General features: G+C 46.1%; 1 protein-coding gene across 5 annotated transcripts in view; it reads right to left on the bottom strand.

Annotated features, from left to right (window-relative positions):
- Window positions 1-23,004, bottom strand: part of stxbp5a (syntaxin binding protein 5a (tomosyn)) — a 215,728-nt gene that overhangs the window by 105,990 nt on the left and 86,734 nt on the right. For all 5 annotated transcript variants that reach the window (XM_087805057.1, XM_087805056.1, XM_087805059.1 and 2 more), the window contains exon 5: window positions 13,217-13,351. In XM_087805057.1, coding sequence (XP_087661183.1) covers window positions 13,217-13,351 — 135 coding nt within the window. The remainder of the gene's footprint in view (window positions 1-13,216; window positions 13,352-23,004) is intronic.

The following is a 23,004-nucleotide window of genomic DNA, read 5'->3' as shown; positions in this document are numbered from 1 at the left end:
AGTATCGCTAGCATCACTTCCTGTTTCGATCAAGCTACTAGTATCGCTAGCGTCACTTCCTGTTTCGATCAAGCTACTAGTATTGCTAGTGTCGGCTTCCTGTTTCAATCAAGTTACTAGTATCGTTAGCGTCAGCTTCCTGTTTTGATCAAGCTACTAGTATCGCTAGCGTTCGCTTCCTGTTCGATCAAGCTACTAGTATCGTTAGCGTCGGCTTCCTGTTTCGATCAAGCTACTAGTATCGCTAGCGTCACTTCCTGTTTCGATCAAGCTACTAGTATTGCTAGTGTCGGCTTCCTGTTTCAATCAAGTTACTAGTATCGTTAGCGTCAGCTTCCTGTTTTGATCAAGCTACTAGTATCGCTAGCGTTCGCTTCCTGTTCGATCAAGCTACTAGTATCGTTAGCGTCGGCTTCCTGTTTCGATCAAGCTACTAGTATCGCTAGCATTCGCTTCCTATCCGATCAAGCTACTAGTATCGTTAGCGTTGGCTTCCTGTTTCGATCAAGCTACTAGTATCGCTGGCATCGGCTTCTTGTTCGATCAAGCTACTAGTATCGCTAGCGTTGGCTTCCTGTTTCGATCAAGCTACTAGTATCGCTAGCCTCGGCTTCCTGTTTCGATCAAGCTACTAGTATCGCTAGCGTTCGCTTCCTATCCGATCAAGCTACTAGTATCGTTAGCGTTGGCTTCCTGTTTCGATCAAGCTACTAGTATCGTTAGCGTCGGATTCCTGTTTCGATCAAGCTACTAGTATCGCTAGCGTTCGCTTCCTATCCGATCAAGCTACTAGTATCGTTAGCGTCGGCTTCCTGTTTCGATCAAGCTACTAGTATCGCGGGCATCGGCTTCTTGTTCGATCAAGCTACTAGTATCGCTAGCATCACTTCCTGTTTCGGTCAAGCTACTAGTGTCGGCTTCCTGTTCCAATCAAGCTACTAGTATCGTTAGCGTCGGCTTCCTGTTCCGATCAAGCTACTAGTATCGTTAGCGTCGGCTTCCTGTTTCGATCAAGCTACTAGTATCGCTAATCGCTATTTCTAATCAACTGTGTTTGTCCTTCAATATACACGGCATCAAATCCTTCAACATTAGTTCTACTCGATAGACTCTGTTCCTCATCTCGTCTTAAACATGTCAACATTGAACATTCATCTTCCTTCCTTCTGAGGAAACTACACGACAAGACACGTGAGACGACTTCAGGTTTCCACCTGTGCCCTTGAGTAACAACTACCAACACTGGGGTCACGTGAGCAGCTCTGAAGAAAAAGATCCAGACTCTTGTCTTATTGATAGCGTCGGCTTCCTGTTTCGATCAAGCTACTAGTATCGCTAGCGTTCGCTTCTTGTTCGATCAAGCTACTAGTATCGCTAGCGTCACTTCCTGTTTCGATCAAGCTACTAGTATCGCTAGCGTTCGCTTCCTGTTCGATCAAGCTACTAGTATCGCTAGCGTCACTTCCTGTTTCGATCAAGCTACTAGTATTGCTAGTGTCGGCTTCCTGTTTCAATCAAGCTACTAGTATCGTTAGCGTCAGCTTCCTGTTTCGATCAAGCTACTAGTATCGCTAGCGTTCGCTTCCTGTTCGATCAAGCTACTAGTATCGTTAGCGTCGGCTTCCTGTTTCGATCAAGCTACTAGTATCGCTAGCGTTCGCTTCCTGTTCGATCAAGCTACTAGTATCGCTAGCGTCACTTCCTGTTTCGATCAAGCTACTAGTATCGCTAGCGTCGGCTTCCTGTTTCAATTAAGCTACTAGTATCGTTAGCGTCAGCTTCCTGTTTCGATCAGGCTACTTGTATCGTTAGCGTCGGCTTCCTGTTTCGATCAAGCTACTAGCATCGGCTTCCTGTTACAATCAAGCTACTAGTATCGTTAGCGTCGGCTTCTTGTTCGATCAAGCTACTAGTATCGTTAGCGTCGGCTTCCTGTTTCGATCAAGCTACTAGTATCCCTGGCATCGGCATCTTGTTCGATCAAGCTACTAGTATCGCTAGCATCACTTCCTGTTTCGATCAAGCTACTAGCGTCGGCTTCCTGTTTCGATCAAGCCACTAGTATCGCTAGCATTCGCTTCCTATCCGATCAAGCTACTAGTATCGTTAGCGTTGGCTTCCTGTTTCGATCAAGCTACTAGTATCGCTAGCGTCGGCTTCCTGTTTCGATCAAGCTACTAGTATCGTTAGCGTCGGCTTCCTGTTTCGATCAAGCTACTAGTATTGCTAGCGTCGTAGTATCGCTGGCATCGGCTTCTTGTTCGATCAAGCTACTAGTATCGCTAATTGCTACTTCTAATCAACTGTGTTTGTCCTTCAATATACACGGCATCAAATCCTTCAACATTAGTTCTACTCGATAGACTCTGTTCCTCATCTCGTCTTAAACATGTCAACATTGAACATTCATCTTCCTTCCTTCTGAGGAAACTACACGACAGGACACGTGAGACGACCTAAGGTTTCCACCTGTGCCCTTGAGTAACAACTACCAACACTGGGGTCACGTGAGCAGCTCTGAAGAAAAACATCCAGACTCTTGTCTTATTGATAGCGTCGGCTTCCTGTTTCGATCAAGCTACTAGTATCGCTAGCGTTCGCTTCTTGTTCGATCAAGCTACTAGTATCGCTAGCGTCACTTCCTGTTTCGATCAAGCTACTAGTATCGCTAGCGTTCGCTTCCTGTTCGATGAAGCTACTAGTATCGCTAGCGTCACTTCCTGTTTCGATCAAGCTACTAGTATTGCTAGTGTCGGCTTCCTGTTTCAATCAAGCTACTAGTATCGCTAGTGTTCGCTTCCTGTTCGATCAAGCTACTAGTATCGTTAGCGTCGGCTTCCTGTTTCGATCAAGCTACTAGTATCGCTAGCGCCGGCTTCCTGTTTCGATCAAGCTACTAGTATCGCTAGCGTCGGCTTCCTGTTTCGATCAAGCTACTAGTATCGCTAGCGTCACTTCCTGTTTCGATCAAGCTACTAGTATCGCTAGCGTCACTTCCTGTTTCAATCAAGCTACTAGTATCGCTAGCATTCGCTTCCTATCCGATCAAGCTACTAGTATCGTTAGCGTCGGCTTCCTGTTTCGATCAAGCTACTAGTATCGCTAATTGCTACTTCTAATCAACTGTGTTTGTCCTTCAATATACACGGCATCAAATCCTTCAACATTAGTTCTACTCGATAGACACGTGAGACGACCTAAGGTTTCCACCTGTGCCCTTGAGTAACAACTACCAACACTGGGGTCACATGAGCAGCTCTGAAGAAAAAGATCCAGACTCTTGTCTTATTGCAGGAGGAACCGCCGAGTCATGAACACACGCGTGTTTGACATGAAAGTCATTAAACACACAGTTTAATAACGAGTGCTGCAGTTGTGTTTTCCTCCGCCCCGGTGTTTCAGGAGCAAAAAGGTCAGGATGAATTTTTATTTCATCAGCAAACCCGAAGCCACTTTCCCTGGATTTACTCAGCAAACTGTAATCTGCACCCCCAAGTCCACGTGGACACGGGAAAAGGTCAGACGGTGACCTCGGCCCGGGGGCGCCGTGGACACGGATGCAAACGTACGAGAATATGCATGTGTGGAGGCTGCGGGTCAGCGGGGGGTCTGAAGGACGGTAAAGGGCAGCACAGGAAGACGCCTCGGGGCGCCGGCGGCCATCAGGACCGTGTCACAGTTCACTGCTGATGCTCCTCCTGTCCCACTTTACCCAGTGAGCGTCCGGTCGCATCAGAATCAAGGAGCGTCCATGAATAACACTTCACACTCCACGTATGGACATACGTGGACACGCTCCGGCGAACACGCTCCGGCGAACATGTACGTTCTCGCCGCCTGTAGCTGCGGCTGAACTTAGAGGATCCGTGTGGGAGCGACGTCACTCGGGCGAGCTAGCTCCGAGCGGAGGTGTGAGTCACTCATGCCTGGACGGGTCAGCGGCTGCAGCTCGGCTCCGAAAAGGCAGCTGAAGGGAGCAAGCTACTAGTATCGCTAGCTTCGGCTTCCTGTTTCGATCAAGCTACTAGTACCTCTAGCGTCGGCTTCCTGTTCGATCAAGCTACTAGTACCTCCAGCGTCTGCTTCCTGTTTCAATCAAACTACTAGTATCGATAGGGTCGGCTTCCTGTTTCGATCAAGCTACTAGCACGCTAGCGTGGGCTTCCTGTTTCGATCAAGCTACTGGTATCGCTAGCGTCGGCTTCCTGTTTCGATCAAGCTACTAGTATTGATAGCGTCGGCTTCCTGTTTCGATCAAGCTACTAGTATCGATAGCGTCGGCTTCCTGTTCGATCAAGCTACTAGTATCGATAGCGTCGGCTTCCTGTTCGATCAAGCTACTAGTATCGCTAGCGTCGGCTTCCTGTTTCGATCAAGCTACTAGTATCGATAGCGTCGGCTTCCTGTTTCGATCAAGCTACTGGTATCGCTAGCGTCGGCTTCCTGTTTCGATCAAGCTACTAGTATCGCTAGCGTCGGCTTCCTGTTCGATCAAGCTACTAGTATCGCTAGCGTCGGCTTCCTGTTCAATCAAGCTACTAGTATCGCTAGCGTCGGCTTCCTGTTCGATCAAGCTACTAGTATCGATAGCGTCGGCTTCCTGTTTTGATCAAGCTTCTAGCACGCTAGCGTAGGCTTCCTGTTTCGATCAAGCTACCGGTATCGCTAGCGTCGGCTTCCTGTTCGATCAAGCTACTAGTATCGCTAGCGTCGGCTTCCTGTTTCGATCAAGCTACTAGTATCGATAGCGTCGGCTTCCTGTTCGATCAAGCTACTAGTATCGATAGCATCAGCTTCCTGTTCTATCAAGCTACTAGTATCGCTAGCGTCGGCTTCCTGTTTCGATCAAGCTACTAGTATCGCTAGCGTCGGCTTCCTGTTCGATCAAGCTACTAGTATCGATAACGTCAGCTTCCAGTTCGATCAAGCTACTAGTATCGATAGCGTCTGCTTCCTGTTTCGATCAAGCTACTAGTATCGCTAGCGTCGGCTTCCTGTTTCGATCAAGCTACTAGTATCGATAGCGTCGGCTTCCTGTTTCGATCAAGCTACTAGTATCTCTAGCGTCGGCTTCCTGTTTCGATCAAGCTACTAGTATCGCTAGCGTCGGCTTCCTGTTTCGATCAAGCTACTAGTATCGCTAGCGTCGGCTTCCTGTTTCGATCAAGCTACTAGTATCACTAGCGTCGGCTTCCTGTTCGATCAAGCTACTAGTATCGATAGCGTCGGCTTCCTGTTTGATCAAGCTACTAGTATCGCTAGCGTCGGCTTCCTGTTTCGATCAAGCTACTAGTATCGATAGCGTCGGCTTCCTGTTTCGATCAAGCTACTGGTATCGATAGCGTCGGCTTCCTGTTCGATCAAGCTACTGGTATCGCTAGCGTCGGCTTCCTGTTCGATCAAGCTACTAGTATCGATAGCGTCGGCTTCCTGTTCGATCAAGCTACTAGTATCGATAGCGTCGGCTTCCTGTTCGATCAAGCTACTAGTATCGATAGCGTCGGCTTCCTGTTCGATCAAGCTACTAGTATCGATAGCGTCAGCTTCCTGTTTCGATCAAGCTACTAGTATCGATAGCGTCGGCTTCCTGTTCGATCAAGCTACTAGTATCGATGGCGTTGGCTTCCTGTTCGATCAAGCTACTAGTATTGCTAGCGTCGGCTTCCAGTTTCGATCAAGCTACTAGTATCGATAGCGTCGGCTTCCTGTTCGATCAAGCTACTAGTATCGATAGTGCGGCTTCCTGTTCGATCAAGCTACTGGTATCGATAGCGTCGGCTTCCTGTTCGATCAAGCTACTGGTATCGATAGCGTCGGCTTCCTGTTCGATCAAGCTACTAGTATCGCTAGCGTCGGCTTCCTGTTTCGATCAAGCTACTGGTATCGATAGCGTCGGCTTCCTGTTTCGATCAAGCTACTGGTATCGCTAGCATCGGCTTCCTGTTTCGATCAAGCTACTAGTATCGATAGCATCGGCTTCCTGTTCGATCAAGCTACTAGTATCGATAGCGTCGGCTTTCTGTTTCGATCAAGCTACTAGTATCGATAGCGTCGGCTTTCTGTTTCGATCAAGCTACTAGTATCGATAGCGTCGGCTTCCTGTTCGATCAAGTTACTAGTATCGCTAACGTCGGCTTCCTGTTCGATCAAGCTACTAGTATCGATAGCGTCGGCTTCCTGTTTCGATCAAGCTACTGGTATCGCTAGCGTCGGCTTCCTGTTTGATCAAGCTTCTAGTATCGCTAGCTTCGGCTTCCTGTTTCGATCAAGCTACTGGTATCGATAGCGTCGGCTTCCTGTTCGATCAAGCTACTAGTATCGATAGCGTCGGCTTCCTGTTCGATCAAGCTACTAGTATCGCTAGCGTCGGCTTCCTGTTCGATCAAGCTACAAGTATCGATAGCGTCGGCTTCCTGTTTCGATCAACCTACTGGTATCGCTAGCGTCAGCTTCCTGTTCGATCAAGCTACTAGTATCGATAGCGTCAGCTTTCTGTTTCGATCAAGCTACTGGTATCGATAGCGTCGGCTTCCTGTTCGATCAAGCTACTGGTATCGATAGCGTCGGCTTCCTGTTCGATCAAGCTACTAGTATCGATAGCGTCGGCTTCCTGTTCGATCAAGCTACTAGTATCGATAGCGTCAGCTTCCTGTTTCGATGAAGCTACTGGTATCGCTAGCGTCAGCTTCCTGTTCGATCAAGCTACTAGTATCGATAGCGTGGGCTTCCTGTTTTGATCAAGCTACTGGTATCGCTAGCGTCGGCTTCCTGTTCGATCAAGCTACTAGTATCGCTAGCGTCGGCTTCCTGTTTCGATCAAGCTACTGGTATCGATAGCGTCGGCTTCCTGTTCGATCAAGCTACAAGTATCGATAGCGTCGGCTTCCTGTTTCGATCAACCTACTGGTATCGCTAGCGTCAGCTTCCTGTTCGATCAAGCTACTAGTATCGCTAGCGTCGGCTTCCTGTTTCGATCAAGCTACTAGTATCGCTAGCGTCGGCTTCCTGTTTCGATCAAGCTACTGGTATCCATAGCGTCGGCTTCCTGTTTCGATCAAGCTACTAGTATCGCTAGCGTCGGCTTCCTGTTTCGATCAAGCTACTAGTATCGCTAGCGTCGGCTTCCTGTTTCGATCAAGCTACTGGTATCGATAGCGTCGGCTTCCTGTTTCGATCAAGCTACTAGTATCGATAGCGTCGGCTTCCTGTTCGATCAAGCTACTAGTATCGATAGCGTCGGCTTCCTGTTTCGATCAAGCTACTGGTATCGCTAGCGTCGGCTTCCTGTTCGATCAAGCTACTAGTATCGATAGCGTCGGCTTCCTGTTTCGATCAAGCTACTGGTATCGCTAGCGTCGGCTTCCTGTTCGATCAAGCTACTAGTATCGATAGCGTCAGCTTCCTGTTTCGATCAAGCTACTGGTATCGCTAGTGTCGGCTTCCTGTTTCGATCAAGCTACTAGTATCGATAGCGTCGGCTTCCTGTTTCGATCAAGCTACTGGTATCGCTAGCGTTCGGCTTCCTGTTTCGATCAAGCTACTAGCACGCTGAACCAGGACGTTTCAATCGGAACGGATTCGGCTCCACGATCCATCACACGTCTTTGATTCACTGAAAACTGTCGTTGTTGAGGAAGTAAGAAATGAAATACAATTATTTACTGCATCTGTTGTTTAATGCATGAAACAACGCAACGGAGAATAAATGACATTTTGTTCGAAGCCATTGTTAATACAAACAGGCTGGTTACTCCATTCTATTTCATTTAATATATATGATTATTTAAGTTAATTCTCCCAATGTTCTTGCACTGGATTATAGGAAGCAATTTCATTTTTGAAAAGACACATTAACTGCAGCCTTGCTTTGTAGTTTGAAGGACCTTTGTTGACCCAGGAATAGTTTCTGCTGAACAACATACATGTGCTGTCGTGTCAGAGCATGTTGGGAGGATCAGGTCAAGGTTTTAGGAGTAATACTACAGCACCTCACGGAGTAATACTACAGCACCTCACGGAGTAATACTACAGCACCTCATGGAGTAATACTACAGCACTACAGGGCGTAATACTACAGCACCTCACGGAGTAATACTACAGCACCTCACAGAGTAATACAACAGCACCTCACGGGGTAATAGTACAGCACCTCACAGAGTAATACTACAGCACCTCACGGAGTAATACTACAGCACCTCATGGAGTAATAGTACAGCACCTCACGGAGTAATACTACAGCACCTCACGGAGTAATACTACAGCACCTCATGGAGTAATACTACAGCACCTCATGGAGTAATACTACAGCACTTCAGGGAGTAATACTACAGCACCTCATGGAGTAATACTACAGCACCTCACGGAGTAATACTACAGCACCTCATGGAGTAATACTACAGCACTTCAGGGAGTAATACTACAGCAGCTCACGGAGTAATACTACAGCACCTCACGGAGTAATACTACAGCACCTCAAGGAGTAATACAACAGCAGCTCACGGAGTAATACTACAGTGCCTCACGGGGTAATACTAATGAGCCTCACGGAGTAATACAACAGCAGCTCAAGGAGTAATGTGCCTCACAGAGTAATACAACGAGACCTCACGGAGTAATACTACAGCACTTCAGGGAGTAATAGTACAGTGCTTCACGGAGTAATACAACGAGACCTCAGAGAGTAATACAACGGCCCCTCACGGAGTAATACAACAGCAGCTCACGGAGTAATACTACAGTGCCTTACAGAGTAATACAACGGCACCTCACGGCGTAATACTAATGAGCCTCACAGAGTAATACAACAGCAGCTCACGGAGTAATGTGCCTCACAGAGTAATACAACGAGACCTCACGGAGTAATACTACAGTGCCTTACAGAGTAATTCAACAGCAGCTCACGGAGTAATGTGCCTCACAGAGTAATACAACGAGACCCCAGAGAGTAATACAACGGCCCCTCACGGAGTAATACAACAGCGGCTCACAGAGTAATACTACAGTGCCTTACAGAGTATTACAACGGCACCTCACGGGGTAATACTAATGAGCCTCACAGAGTAATACAACAGCAGCTCACGGAGTAATGTGCCTCACAGAGTAATACAACGAGACCTCACGGAGTAATACTACAGCACCTCACGGAGGAATACTATAGCACCTCATGGAGTAATACTACAGCACCTCACGGAGTAATACTACAGCACCTCATGGAGTAATACTACAGCACTTCAGGGAGTAATACTACAGCAGCTCACGGAGTAATACTACAGTGCCTTACAGAGTATTACAACGGCACCTCACGGGGTAATATAACAGCAGCTCACGGAGTAATACTACAGTGCCTTATAGAGTAATACAACGGCACCTCACAAAGTAATGTGCCTCACAGAGTAATACAACGAGACCTCACAGAGTAATACTACAGTGCCTTACAGAGTAATACAACGGCACCTCACGGAGTAATGTGCGTCACAGACTAATACAACAAGACCTCACGGAGTAATACTACAGTGCCTTACAGAGTAATACAACGGCACCTCACGGGGTAATACTAATGAGCCTCACTGAGTAATACTATATAATGTCATTCAGACAAGATTCATATTCAATTTGACAGTTTTCAAACTACAACTAAAGGTTAAACTCCTCAGACACGCTTCATTGCGGTTTAATCTACTAAGGTTATGATCTTAGTACGGCATCAGTGAGAAGTTGAGTTTAAATTAAACAATCATGTACTTTTAAACTGCAATGATTTCTCGTAGAAACGCTTTTTTTCGAGACAAAACGCTGAATCACAAAACGCCGTCGTGCCTTCATCAGAAAATATCAAATGCCGTGCAGAGGATCCATGTCTTCCTCGGCGTCAGATCGCTTTCACCTGATCGATGCTGACCATCTTCATCAAGGGCTTCGTCTGATGGCGGATCAAAAAGATGCAGATGTGGCGTTTGAGCTCAGAAATCAAACCACAGCTGGCGACACAACGAGAAACAACCGACTCAGGTGTTTCCTTTCTTGACGCGGCTCATCGTCAACGTTTCCAACTTCAATTCCTGGCATCACGACGGGGAAGTTTTGACTTCAAATATGGAAACAAAGATCCTCAAACTTTGCCAAAGAGATTTCAAGAGATGGTAGTTTTGTAGCCGGTTGGTCATAAAACATGTGATCAGTACTTTGTACTACAAGTTAAACATGACACGGAACATTAAACTACTCGGTCGTATAAGTAAGTAAGTAAGTAAGCTACTGGTATCGCTAGCGTCAGCTTCCTGTTCGATCAAGCTACTGGTATCGCTAGCGTCGGCTTCCTGTTTCGATCAAGCTACTAGTATCGATAGCGTCGGCTTCCTGTTTTGATCAAGCTACTGGTATCGCTAGCGTCGGCTTCCTCTTCGATCAAGCTACTAGTATCGATAGCGTCGGCTTCCTGTTCGATCAAGCTACTAGTATCGATAGCGTCAGCTTCCTGTTCGATCAAGCTACTAGTATCGATAGCGTCGGCTTCCTGTTCGATCAAGCTACTAGTATTGATAGCGTCGGCTTCCTGTTTCGATCAAGCTACTAGTATCGATAGCGTCGGATTCCTGTTCGATCAAGCTACTAGTATCGATAGCGTCAGCTTCCTGTTTCGATCAAGCTACTAGTATCGCTAGCGTCGGCTTCCTGTTCGATCAAGCTACTAGTATCGATAGCGTCAGCTTCCTGTTTCGATCAAGCTACTGGTATCGCTAGCGTCGGCTTCCTGTTTCGATCAAGCTACTAGTATCGATAGCGTCGGCTTCCTGTTTCGATCAAGCTACTGGTACCGATAGCGTCGGCTTCCTGTTCGATCAAGTTACTAGTATCGATAGCGTCGGCTTCCTGTTTCGATCAAGCTACTAGTATCGCTAGCGTCGGCTTCCTGTTCGATCAAGCTACTAGTATCGCTAGCGTCGGCTTCCTGTTTCGATCAAGCTACTAGTATCGATAGCGTCGGCTTCCTGTTCGATCAAGCTACTAGTATCGATAGCGTAGCGGAACATTAAACTACTCGTCGTATAAGTAAGTAAGTAAGTAAGTAATATTTGTAGAGTTATTTTCCAGACCAGGGTCACAAAGCGCTTAAACAATCAAAACAATACTCGAAAAAGTACATACTTTAAAGATCAAGATAATACTGAGAACAACACAGGAGTTCCAGAAATTCAAGGAAAAGCCTGAACAAATAGAAACGTCTTAAGATGTTTCTTAAAGGAGTCAGTAGACTCCATCAAGCGCAATACTTAATATTACCAGGTGAAAGTATTTGGTAACACAGTATTTGCACATTCATAAGACGTCCAAATGCTTTTAGAAGACTTTAAATAATGAGTTAAACATGTATATAGATGATAACTACTTGTTTTTACTCATAATATTTTTTTTTATCAGGTTTATCATGTTTTGTTAGGTAAAGTAGGAACACACACATGCACATACACACTTTAGTTCAACTTTTACTATGGTATTCTTTCTTTTCATGGTTGATTCTCTCCATCTTAATCTAACACAGGAATTTAAAACAACACAATATTACATTATATTACATTTTGAAAATATGTTCAAATCAATAGAATACGGTTTTTATTACAAACTCCTACTTAAAGTTCTTATAATACTTCCATGAACCTTGTAATAAGTTGACATACATGATTATAAACTGTAAATATAGAGCCTTAAACATGCATAATAATGCTTTATAAATGTGTTTGTTTCATCGATACCATTATAACACACTTGGTTCGTCCCTTAAACCAGTCAAACTGAACGATGTTAGATTAAAATTATTATACACTAGACTTATACGCCATACTTAAATGAATGCTAAAATATAATCAAAATATAAAGTATAAATTACTCGCTTGATCTAAGAGCTTAAACGTTTGACTACACATTCATAATCAACATTCCACTCCAGACTGATCCACTGGTTCAAGACAAGCTTGGATCAGATTTAGAAACGACACCAGTTATTTAAAACATCTGTTTATCTGCAAATCACACCTTAAATCGTAGATCAAAGAACGAAGCAAGACACACCTGAGAACATTTGATTGATTAGATTACAAGAAAACAAATCAGGATGTCTCCCTACGGGGGATCGGGACACAGGGAACTTGAAAGAACCATTTGGCCGGAAAGGGACGACCTCCGGGACGCGACATTTTGGCTTAAATATAGCGATGTTTCTACAGATCGGGACCTTTTCTCCCGGGACTATTGACCTGTACAGTCGGCGGGAGAAAGTGTGTCCGATCGCGATCGTAAAGCTTGTATTTTGCTTGACTTGAGGCGGCGAATGAACGACCTGTGACACACCCTGGATTGTTCATCTTTCTCCACGAAGCGAAGTATAAGACCCGGGACGGACTAACGTCGTGTTGGAGCGACGGAAGCGACTCCGTGTTTTGATCGTTTTAACGATGACAAACATTTCACTGGGAAGGTCTCAGGTGGAACTCCCTCTCTCTGCCCCCTGCTGGGCTCCATATACATCGTTCCCCAAACTTCCTCTCGTGCCCACCAACCACGATTAGCCTTTTCTACCGTCCGAGTCGACCCCGGTCTGCGTTCATCCGGCGCTCACCTGGTCCTCGGGCTGCAGACGTGTCACCCTCATCCCTGCGCCTGTCCATCCTCTGTCACACACTTGTTCCAATCCCCCTCCCCTCGTAGCCTGCAGCCACCAGACCAGACGTCTGTGGCGAACACTGATCCTGGCAGACACCTGTTCCTCCCCTCGCGCCACACACTCGTGCACCAGAGGATGAAGAGCAACCGTGAAGCAAAACGCTGCAGTGAATAATTTAAGTCAGTACAGCAGGGAAGCAAAATGGAGCCTGTCAAGCTGACAGATCCATTCAAACGGCAGTAGACGCTCGGCTTCTACCTGGAGGCTCCGCGATCTGCTGGGAATGATACGCTGATGAATCACTCTTTTCTCGCTCATTAAACTTAAAGCGTAGCAGATCTTTGAAAGGTTGGAAAGCGCTGATTGTATTGTGCCTTCATCGGAGCGAAGTGAAACAAGGTACGTCAATAGCCCTTAATCTCGCTGCCGCGGTTGAAGTTACATTCCAGGAGAGGTCAAGCATCGATCCTGCCGCCGATTTCGGGTCAGCACTTTATCTGGAGGAGAGAAGCCTGATCCTGCCGCACTGTGAGAGGAGGCTGAAGTTACCACACTCACAGTTCGATGGCTTTGTTCCACATGATGACGTAGCCTGAGAGCATGAACGACTCCACGTTGACGATGTGGATGTTCCCTCGTTCGGTGCCGATGTACAGCCACTTGCTCTGGAAGGGCAGGTGGCAGAAGGTGATCCTGGAAGGAGAGAAGAAGAAGAGACTGAGTTCAATGAAGACCAGAAACTTTCTCGTTCTTTGAAGACAGATTTAACGCTGATGCTGGATCTTTACTCGTCAGGAACTCGCAGCAGTGGGTCCTGAACTAAACGCGTTTGTGTATTTGTTCTCAACATCATTCATACAAGACATTTGTCGAACCCTACATGTGACGTGTGCGACGTACAACATATCCAACATCACGTTATAAGACGTACGATGTGCGAAGCAAGACCCACCCGGGAAAGGGGGGCTAAAAGACGGAAACCCCCACGAGAACAGTTGAATGATTAGATTACAAGAAAACAAATCAGGATGTCTCTCTACGGGGGATCGGGACACAGGGAACTTGAAAGAACCTGAAAGACATTTGTCAAACCCTAGATGTGACGTGTGCGACGTACAACATACACAACATCACGTTATAAGACGTACGATGTGCGAAGCAAGACACACCCCGGGAAAGGGGGGCTAAAAGACAGAAACCCCCACCGAGAACAGTTGAATGATTAGATTACAAGAAAACAAATCAGGATGTCTCTCTACGGGGGATCGGGACACAGGGAACTTGAAAGAACCATTTGGCCGGAAAGGGACGATCATTCATACAAGACATTTGTCAAACCCTAGATGTGACGTGTGCGACGTACAACATATACAACATCACGTTATAAGACGTACGATGTGCGAAGCAAGACACACCCCGGGAAAGGGGGGCTAAAAGACGGAAACCCCCACCGAGAACAGTTGAATGATTAGATTACAAGAAAACAAATCAGGATGTCTCTCTACGGGGGATCGGGACACAGGGAACTTGAAAGAACCATTTGGCCGGAAAGGGACGATCATTCATACAAGACATTTGTCTAACCCTAGATGTGACGTGTGCGACGTACAACATATCCAACATCACGTTATAAGACGTACGATGTGCGAAGCAAGACCCACCCGGGAAAGGGGGGCTAAAAGACGGAAACCCCCACCGAGAACAGTTGAATGATTAGATTACAAGAAAACAAATCAGGATGTCTCTCTAAGGGGGATCGGGACACAGGGAACTTGAAAGAACCATTTGGCCGGAAAGGGACGATCATTCATACAAGACATTTGTCAAACGCTAGATGTGACGTGTGCGACGTACAACATATCCAACATCACGTTATAAGACGTACAATGTGCGAAGCAAGACACACCCGGGAAAGGGGGGCTATAAGACGGAAACCCCCACCGAGAACAGTTGAATGATTAGATTACAAGAAAACAAATCAGGATGTCTCTCTACGGGGGATCGGGACACAGGGAACTTGAAAGAACAATTTGGCCGGAAAGGGACGATCATTCATACAGGACATTTGTCAAACCCTAGATGTGACGTGTGCGACGTACAACATATCCAACATCACGTTATAAGACGTACGATGTGCGAAGCAAGACACACCCCGGGAAAAGGGGGCTAAAAGACGGAAACCCCCACCGAGAACAGTTGAATGATTAGATTACAAGAAAACAAATCAGGATGTCTCTCTACGGGGGATCGGGACACAGGGAACTTGAAAGAACCTGAAAGACATTTGTCAAACCCTAGATGTGACGTGTGCGACGTACAACATATCCAACATCACGTTATAAGACGTACGATGTGCGAAGCAAGACACACCCGGGAAAGGGGGGCTAAAAGACGGAAACCCCCACCGAGAACAGTTGAATGATTAGATTACAAGAAAACAAATCAGGATGTCTCTCTACGGGGGATCGGGACACAGGGAACTTGAAAGAACAATTTGGCCGGAAAGGGACGATCATTCATACAGGACATTTGTCTAACCCTAGATGTGACGTGTGCGACGTACAACATATCCAACATCACGTTATAAGACGTACGATGTGCGAAGCAAGACACTTGAATTTCTCGAACTCCTGTGTTGTTCTCGGTGTTGTCTTGATCTTTGAAGTATGTACTGTTTTGAGTATTGTTTTGATTGTTAAAGCGCTTTGTGACCCTGGTCTCGAAAAGCGCTATATAAATATATATTACTTACTTACTTACTTACACCCGGGAAAGGGGGGCTAAAAGACGGAAACCCCCACCGAGAACAGTTGAATGATTAGATTACAAGAAAACAAATCAGGATGTCTCTCTACGGGGGATCGGGACACAGGGAACTTGAAAGAACCTGAAAGACATTTGTCAAACCCTAGATGTGACGTGTGCGACGTACAACATATCCAACATCACGTTATAAGACGTACGATGTGCGAAGCAAGACACACCCCGAGAAAGGGGGGCTAAAAGACGGAAACCCCCACGAGAACAGTTGAATGTCTAGATTACAAGAAAACAAATCAGGATGTCTCTCTACTGGGGATTGGGACACAGGGAACTTGAAAGAACCATTTGGCCGGAAAGGGACGATCATTCATACAAGACATTTGTCAAACCCTAGATGTGACGTGTGCGACGTACAACATATCCAACATCACGTTATAAGACGTACGATGTGCGAAGCAAGACACACCCAGGAAAGGGGGGCTAAAAGACGGAAACCCCCACCGAGAACAGTTGAATGATTAGATTACAAGAAAACAAATCAGGATGTCTCTCTACGGGGGATCAGGACACAGGGAACTTGAAAGAACCATTTGGCCGGAAAGGGACAATCATTCATACAAGACATTTGTCAAACCCTAGATGTGACGTGTGCGACGTACAACATATCCAACATCACGTTATAAGACGTACGATGTGCGAAGCAAGACACACCCCGGGAAAGGGGGGCTAAAAGACGGAAACCCCCACCGAGACCAGTTGAATGATTAGATTACAAGAAAACAAATCAGGATGTCTCTCTACGGGGGATCGGGACACAGGGAACTTGAAAGAACCATTTGGCCGGAAAGGGACGATCATAGACGAAAATAGAACCAAGAGAAATATATACATAATAGATATAACATTAAACATTTAAAGACTCGACACCTGAAGACTCTTCAGTGAACTCACTAATGAGAGGTTCAAGTCCTCCTTCCACGTTCTCATTCATCTTCTAATCTCTTTCTCGTGGTTCGTTCCTTCATCCTGCCATTAATACGTCAAAGAATAACCTTCGATTCCTCTGCACCGAAGATCTCGGAGCATCTGGCTCCGGTCGGCCTCGCTGACCTTCACCCACGGCGAGGTCGCCGGGAGAAGATTGAAGACGGGAATGACTGAGATTGAAACTAAAAGTAACATTTATTCATTTTTAAATGTACCGTATTTTCCGGACTATAAGTCGCAGTTATTTTTATTTTTGGTGTTGTGAGAGTGTAGTAACAAGTATATATGTGTAGTATTGTCCAGTACTTGACTCTGGTGTTGTGATAGTGTAGTAACAAGTATATATGTGTAGTATTGTCCAGCACTTGACTCTGGTGTTGTGATAGTGTATTAACAAGTATATATGTGTACTATTGTCCTGTACTTGACTCTGGTGTTGTGAGAGTGTAGTAACAAGTATATATGTGTAGTATTGTCCAGTACTTGACTCTGGTGTTGTAAGAGTGTATTAACAAGTATATATGTGTACTATTGTCCTTTACTTGACTCTGGTGTTGTGATAGTGTAGTAACAAGTATATATGTGTAGTATTGTCCAGTACTTGACGCTGGTGTTGTGAGAGTGTAGTAACAAGTATATATGTGTAGTATTGTCCAGTACTTGACTCTGGTGTTGTGATAGTGTAGTAACAAGTATATATGTGTAGTATTGTCCAGTACTTGACTCTGGTGTTGTGATAGTGTAGTAACAAGTATATATGTGTAGTATTGTCCAGTACTTGACTCTGGTGTTGTGATAGTGTAGTAACAAGTATATATGTGTAGTATTGTCCAGTACTTGACTCTGGTGTTGTGATAGTGTAGTAACAAGTATATATGTGTAGTATTGTCCAGTACTTGACTCTGGTGTTGTGATAGTGTATTAACAAGTATATATGTGTACTATTGTCCAGTACTTGACTCTGGTGTTGTGATAGTGTAGTAACAAGTATATATGTGTAATATTGTCCAGTACTTGACTCTGGTGTTGTGATAGTGTAGTAACAAGTATATATTTGTAATATTGTCCAGTACTTGACTCTGGTGTTGTGATAGTGTAGTAACAAGTATATATTTGTAATATTGTCCAGTACTTACAGGACTCTGGTGCTGGACTCACTGTATCCTCTCGTCCTCAGTCATTGCTGAGATAAAGAATGATTTGCAGTAGCCAGTCAGTTGCATGTTAGTTCTAAATAAAAAATAGAATTTGTTGATTTCATTGAACTCCTAAACATAAAATAACTATAGAAAATAAAGTCATTTAAAAGCTAAATTGACATTGAAGTTAAAATATTTATACATTTAATCTCCAATAAAACTGGCGTTTCTTCGTCTTCTGCTCGTAACACAGGTTCAGTTATAAGTGAACACAACAGAAAGTTACAGTTCAACACATGGACAGTTCAGTGGCTGCAGGTGTTCGTTCTGGAGCGTCACGAGTTCGTCGTCAGTCTCGAGGCTTCTTTGAAGAAGTGATTCTGATCCATATTTGAATCATGGATGAACGACTCATGACTCGACAACTCAGCTTCCAAATGATGCCCCATTTCTCCATGTGTTCGTACGACAACCTTCTTCCCTGCTAGTGTGTGTGTGTCTGTGTGTGTCTCACTCACTGGTGTGTTGCAGAGAGATCTGTAGCTTCCAGTGGTCACGACACAAATGCAGTCGCTCACCATCCCTGAGCCAAACCTGCGAGCGATCGCTGACGACCGGAGGAACCACAGACTCACACTGACGACCGGAGGAACCACAGACTCACACTGACGACCGGAGGAACCACAGACTCACACTGACGACCGGAGGAACCACAGACTCACACTGACGACCGGAGGAACCACAGACTCACACTGACGACCGGAGGAACCACAGACTCACACTGACGACCGGAGGAACCACAGACTCACACTGACGACCGGAGGAACCACAGACTCACACTGACGACCGGAGGAACCACAGACTCACACTGACGACTGGAGGAACCACAGACTCACACTGACGACCGGAGGAACCACAGACTCACACTGACGACTGGAGGAACCACAGACTCACACTGACGACCGGAGGAACCACAGACTCACACTGACGACCGGAGGAACCACAGACTCACACTGACGACCGGAGGAACCACAGACTCACACTGACGACCGGAGGAACCACAGTCTCACACTGACGACCGGAGGAACCACAGTCTCGCACTGACGACCGGAGGAACCACAGACTCGCACTGACGACCGGAGGAACCACAGACTCGCACTGACGACCGGAGGAACCACAGACTCGCACTGACGACCGGAGGAACCACAGACTCACACTGACGACCGGAGGAACCACAGACTCGCACTGACGACCGGAGGAACCACAGACTCGCACTGACGACCGGAGGAACCACTGACTCGCACTGACGACCGGAGGAACCACAGACTCGCACTGACGACCGGAGGAACCACAGACTCGCACTGACGACCGGAGGAACCACAGACTCGCACTGACGACCGGAGGAACCACTGACTCGCACTGACGACCGGAGGAACCACAGACTCGCACTGACGACCGGAGGAACCACAGACTCGCACTGACGACCGGAGGAACCACAGACTCGCACTGACGACCGGAGGAACCACTGACTCGCACTGACGACCGGAGGAACCACAGACTCGCACTGACGACCGGAGGAACCACTGACTCGCACTGACGACCGGAGGAACCACAGACTCGCACTGACGACCGGAGGAACCACTGACTCGCACTGACGACCGGAGGAACCACAGACTCGCACTGACGACCGGAGGAACCACAGACTCGCACTGACGACCGGAGGAACCACTGACTCACACTGACGACCGGAGGAACCACTGACTCACACTGACGACCGGAGGAACCACAGACTCGCACTGACGACCGGAGGAACCACTGACTCACACTGACGACCGGAGGAACCACTGACTCACACTGACGACCGGAGGAACCACTGACTCACACTGACGACCGGAGGAACCACAGACTCGCACTGACGACCGGAGGAACCACAGACTCGCACTGACGACCGGAGGAACCACAGACTCGCACTGACGACTGGAGGAACCACAGACTCGCACTGACGACCACTTCTGAAGGTTTCCCTTCATCAGGTGAGCGACAGGAAGTGAAGGCGGCGCAGGTGAAGCCAGTCGAACAGCCCATATTGACGATCAGCTACAGTAACGACACGTGAAGACAACACGGGCTAAAAATAAAGTGACGCCTGATTAAACATGCAGAGAAACCCGTTATCTGGCCTAGATAACTTCCAGAGATTGTTAGTCTGACGCACAGATATTAGCGCGGCGCCATCCTGACAAGAATATGAAGTTTGTTTCTAAAAACTTCCTTTTATCATCCATTAGCTTCAGGGAAAAAAACAAACTTCATTTATTTCCATGGAGCGACGATATTATCTAATAAAAACAATAAGAGGTCATTACAGAAACCATTGGAAGTTAACGAGCAAATGTTTAATTTAAAAGAATTTCAAGCAATAAATAAGAGAAATGTCGCTGGAAAATATATATAACAATGTCTACCTTTTGTCTAAATATATTTTTATATAACTATACACTTTAAAAATAGATATTTGGCTGATAATTAGTTATTGTAAAGAAATAAAATAAATAATAAAGTTAATAATATTTATACTTTATCGATAAAGCACATGCGGTTATTGGCATCGGTGCAACAGAGAGCTGGAGACACCGCAGTTACTCTGTTCTGACACTGGGGGAGCCAGAGACGTTCTTGCGCCGCTTTAGATACATAGATAGATAAGATACTTTATTCAAATTCACGGTTCAGCAGCTCCAGAATATGTTACAAAGAAAATAGAAACAAAGAGGCATGCAACTTAAGTACAGTCTAGTATATACTGAAAATAAAATACAATTATAATGTCATTATTTATCATTAATACATAATTGAAATCTTTTCCTTCACAAGTTGTGTCACTAATTGTAACTCAGACGTGCATAGATCAGAAATCATTAAAATAACTTTTGCATAATTGACTGTGTTTTACCCTAATCGTTTAACACACCATTTTATTATGTAAATGTAATATAACTTCTTTTTAATTGTGTTACTATTGTGCCATTTTAAAAATGAACGTTTGTTTTTATTCAATCTTTGTTCCACTGATGTGATGGAACACAGTATCGGATGTCAATCAAATATTATTATTATTTTCATTAAATTGCACATAGAATAAAAAACTGAAATAAATGACGATTGTTTAAAAAAAAATAATGCAATAGAAAACAAAAGCAAGCAAGAAAAATAAAAACACCCAGAAATAAAAAGAAAATCTAAATAGAATAGAAAATAAATCTGCACTATATTATATATTTACAAAAATAACAAGAAAGGTGCAGTTAAATAATTATCTTGGTGTGTTCTTATTGTGGAGTCTGATGGCAGCAGGGAGGAAGGACCTGCAATACCTCTCCCTCACACACCTGGGATGGAGCATCCTATCACTGATGGAGCTCCTCAATGCCCTCAGTGTGTGCTGGAGAGGGTGAGACAAGTTCCTCCTCATGGAGGCCAGCTTGCTCCGTATCCTCCTCCCAGTCACTTCCTCCACAGGATCCAGGGGGCGCCCTAGGACGTAACCGGCCTTCTTAATAAGGCTGTCCAGTTTAGCCCTATCCTTTGCTGTCATGCTGCTCCCCCAGCAGACCACACCGTTGAAGATGGCAGAGATAGTTTGACCTGGTGATTTGTAAACGAGCACCTCTGTGTTGTTTTAAGTACATTCTCACGGGATAAGCGACGTCCTACACTAAATGTAACGTCTGTACGAGGACGATCCCGACGAATGTTCGGATCACAGGTGTGGCAGCAGATTTAGACAGAAAGAGAAAAGGAAGCAAATACACGTCAAGATGGAAAAGCCATTACAATCGTAAACACCGGGAAGCAGATTCACCCTTGACTAGTATTATCACCCGACGCCCGTGTGAACCGGAGTCGTACGGAGTAAGTATTACCTCGAGATCAAAGGCGATTTGTAATAATTGCAGAGAATGTCGGAGATTTAATCCTGAGCGAATGTCTGTGATTTGTAACGTCATAATTCCGCCGCAAATGACTGAAGACGATAAAAGGTCCAACAATCTTGCACATGAACAGTGTGATTCTTCTGTGTGTGCGTGTGTGTGTGTGTGTGTGTGTGTGTGTGTGTCTGTGCGTGTGTGTGTGTGTGTGAGTGTGTGTCTCGTGTGCGTGTGTGTGAGTGTGTGAGTGTGTGTGTGTGTCTGTGTGTCTGTGTCTGTGTGTGTGAGTGTGTATGTGTGTGTGCGTGCGTGTGTGTGCGTGCGTGCGTGCGTGCGTGTGCGTGCGTGTGTGTGTGTGTGTGTGTTCATGTGTCTGTGTGTCTGTGTGTGTGAGTGTGTATGTGTGTGTGCGTGTGTGTGTGTGCGTGCGTGTGCGTGTGTGTGTGTGTGTGTGAGTGTGTGAGTGTGTGTCTCGTGTGCGTGTGTGTGAGTGTGTGTGTGTGTCTGTGTGTGTGAGTGTGTGCGTGTATGTGTGCGTGCGTGCGTGTGCGTGCGTGTGTGTGTGTGTGTGTTCATGTGTCTGTGTGTGTGAGTGTGTATGTGTGTGCGTGCGTGTGCGTGTGTGTGCGTGTGTGTGTGTACGTGTGAGTGTGTATGTGTGCGTGCGTGTGTGTGCGTGTGTGTGTGTGTGAGTGCGTGCGTATGTGTGTGTGTGTGTGTACGTGAGTGTGTATGTGTGCGTGCGTGTGCGTGTGTGTGTGAGTGCGTATGTGTGTGTGTGTGTGTGTGTGTGTACGTGAGTGTGTATGTGTGCGTGCGTGTGCGTGTGTGTGTGTGTGAGTGCGTATGTGTATGTGTGTGTGTGTGTGATGACCCCGATTCCCGGGCTTATTATCCCTCATCATATCAGCAGAATTGACAATGGCATCTGCATCTGCGCTGCGTTCCTGCGAGGCCAGGAGGTGACATCCTACGCCAGAGTGACTCGACAGGACTGCACTGGCGTCCCCCCACGCTCCAGCCCACAGACTGAGTCACTCCTCTCTGGCCGAGGCCCAGTCTGTCTCAGCGCCCCCCCCGCCCCCCCGCCCTCCTCATGAATGGATGCTGCCAATGCAGAAGAGGCTGTCGGCTCTGATTGGGATCGACACCATGGAGCAGGGGGAGGAATATTGGAGGAAGTCCACGCGTGAAGAGGCTGGTGCCGGCGAGGGAGTGAAGTATGTGGAGACACTTCGCTCTCGAGGCTGTTTGGAGTGTTTTCCAAAAATGTGCTCCGTCAACAGATTGTTTATTTTACTTCTTAGTCACCGATTATTTTCCGAGATGATGAGAATGTAAGGAAATGACAACTTTGCTGTAATCAATCATCTAGATTTAACACACATTTCAAATAGTCACGTGATTAACTGATAATCTTACATATTTAATTCATATTAAATAATCATTGTCTTGCATTGCATTCACTTAAACTAAACTCAGGTTCGCAACTCAAAGGCCGAGGTCACAAAGCCTCGCACACACAGAA

The sequence above is a fragment of the Callionymus lyra genome, chromosome 13 (assembly GCF_982586985.1).
Source record: "Callionymus lyra chromosome 13, fCalLyr1.hap1.1, whole genome shotgun sequence".
Classification (NCBI taxonomy): domain Eukaryota; kingdom Metazoa; phylum Chordata; class Actinopteri; order Syngnathiformes; family Callionymidae; genus Callionymus; species Callionymus lyra.
This window is presented reverse-complemented; position numbering and strand designations above follow the sequence as displayed.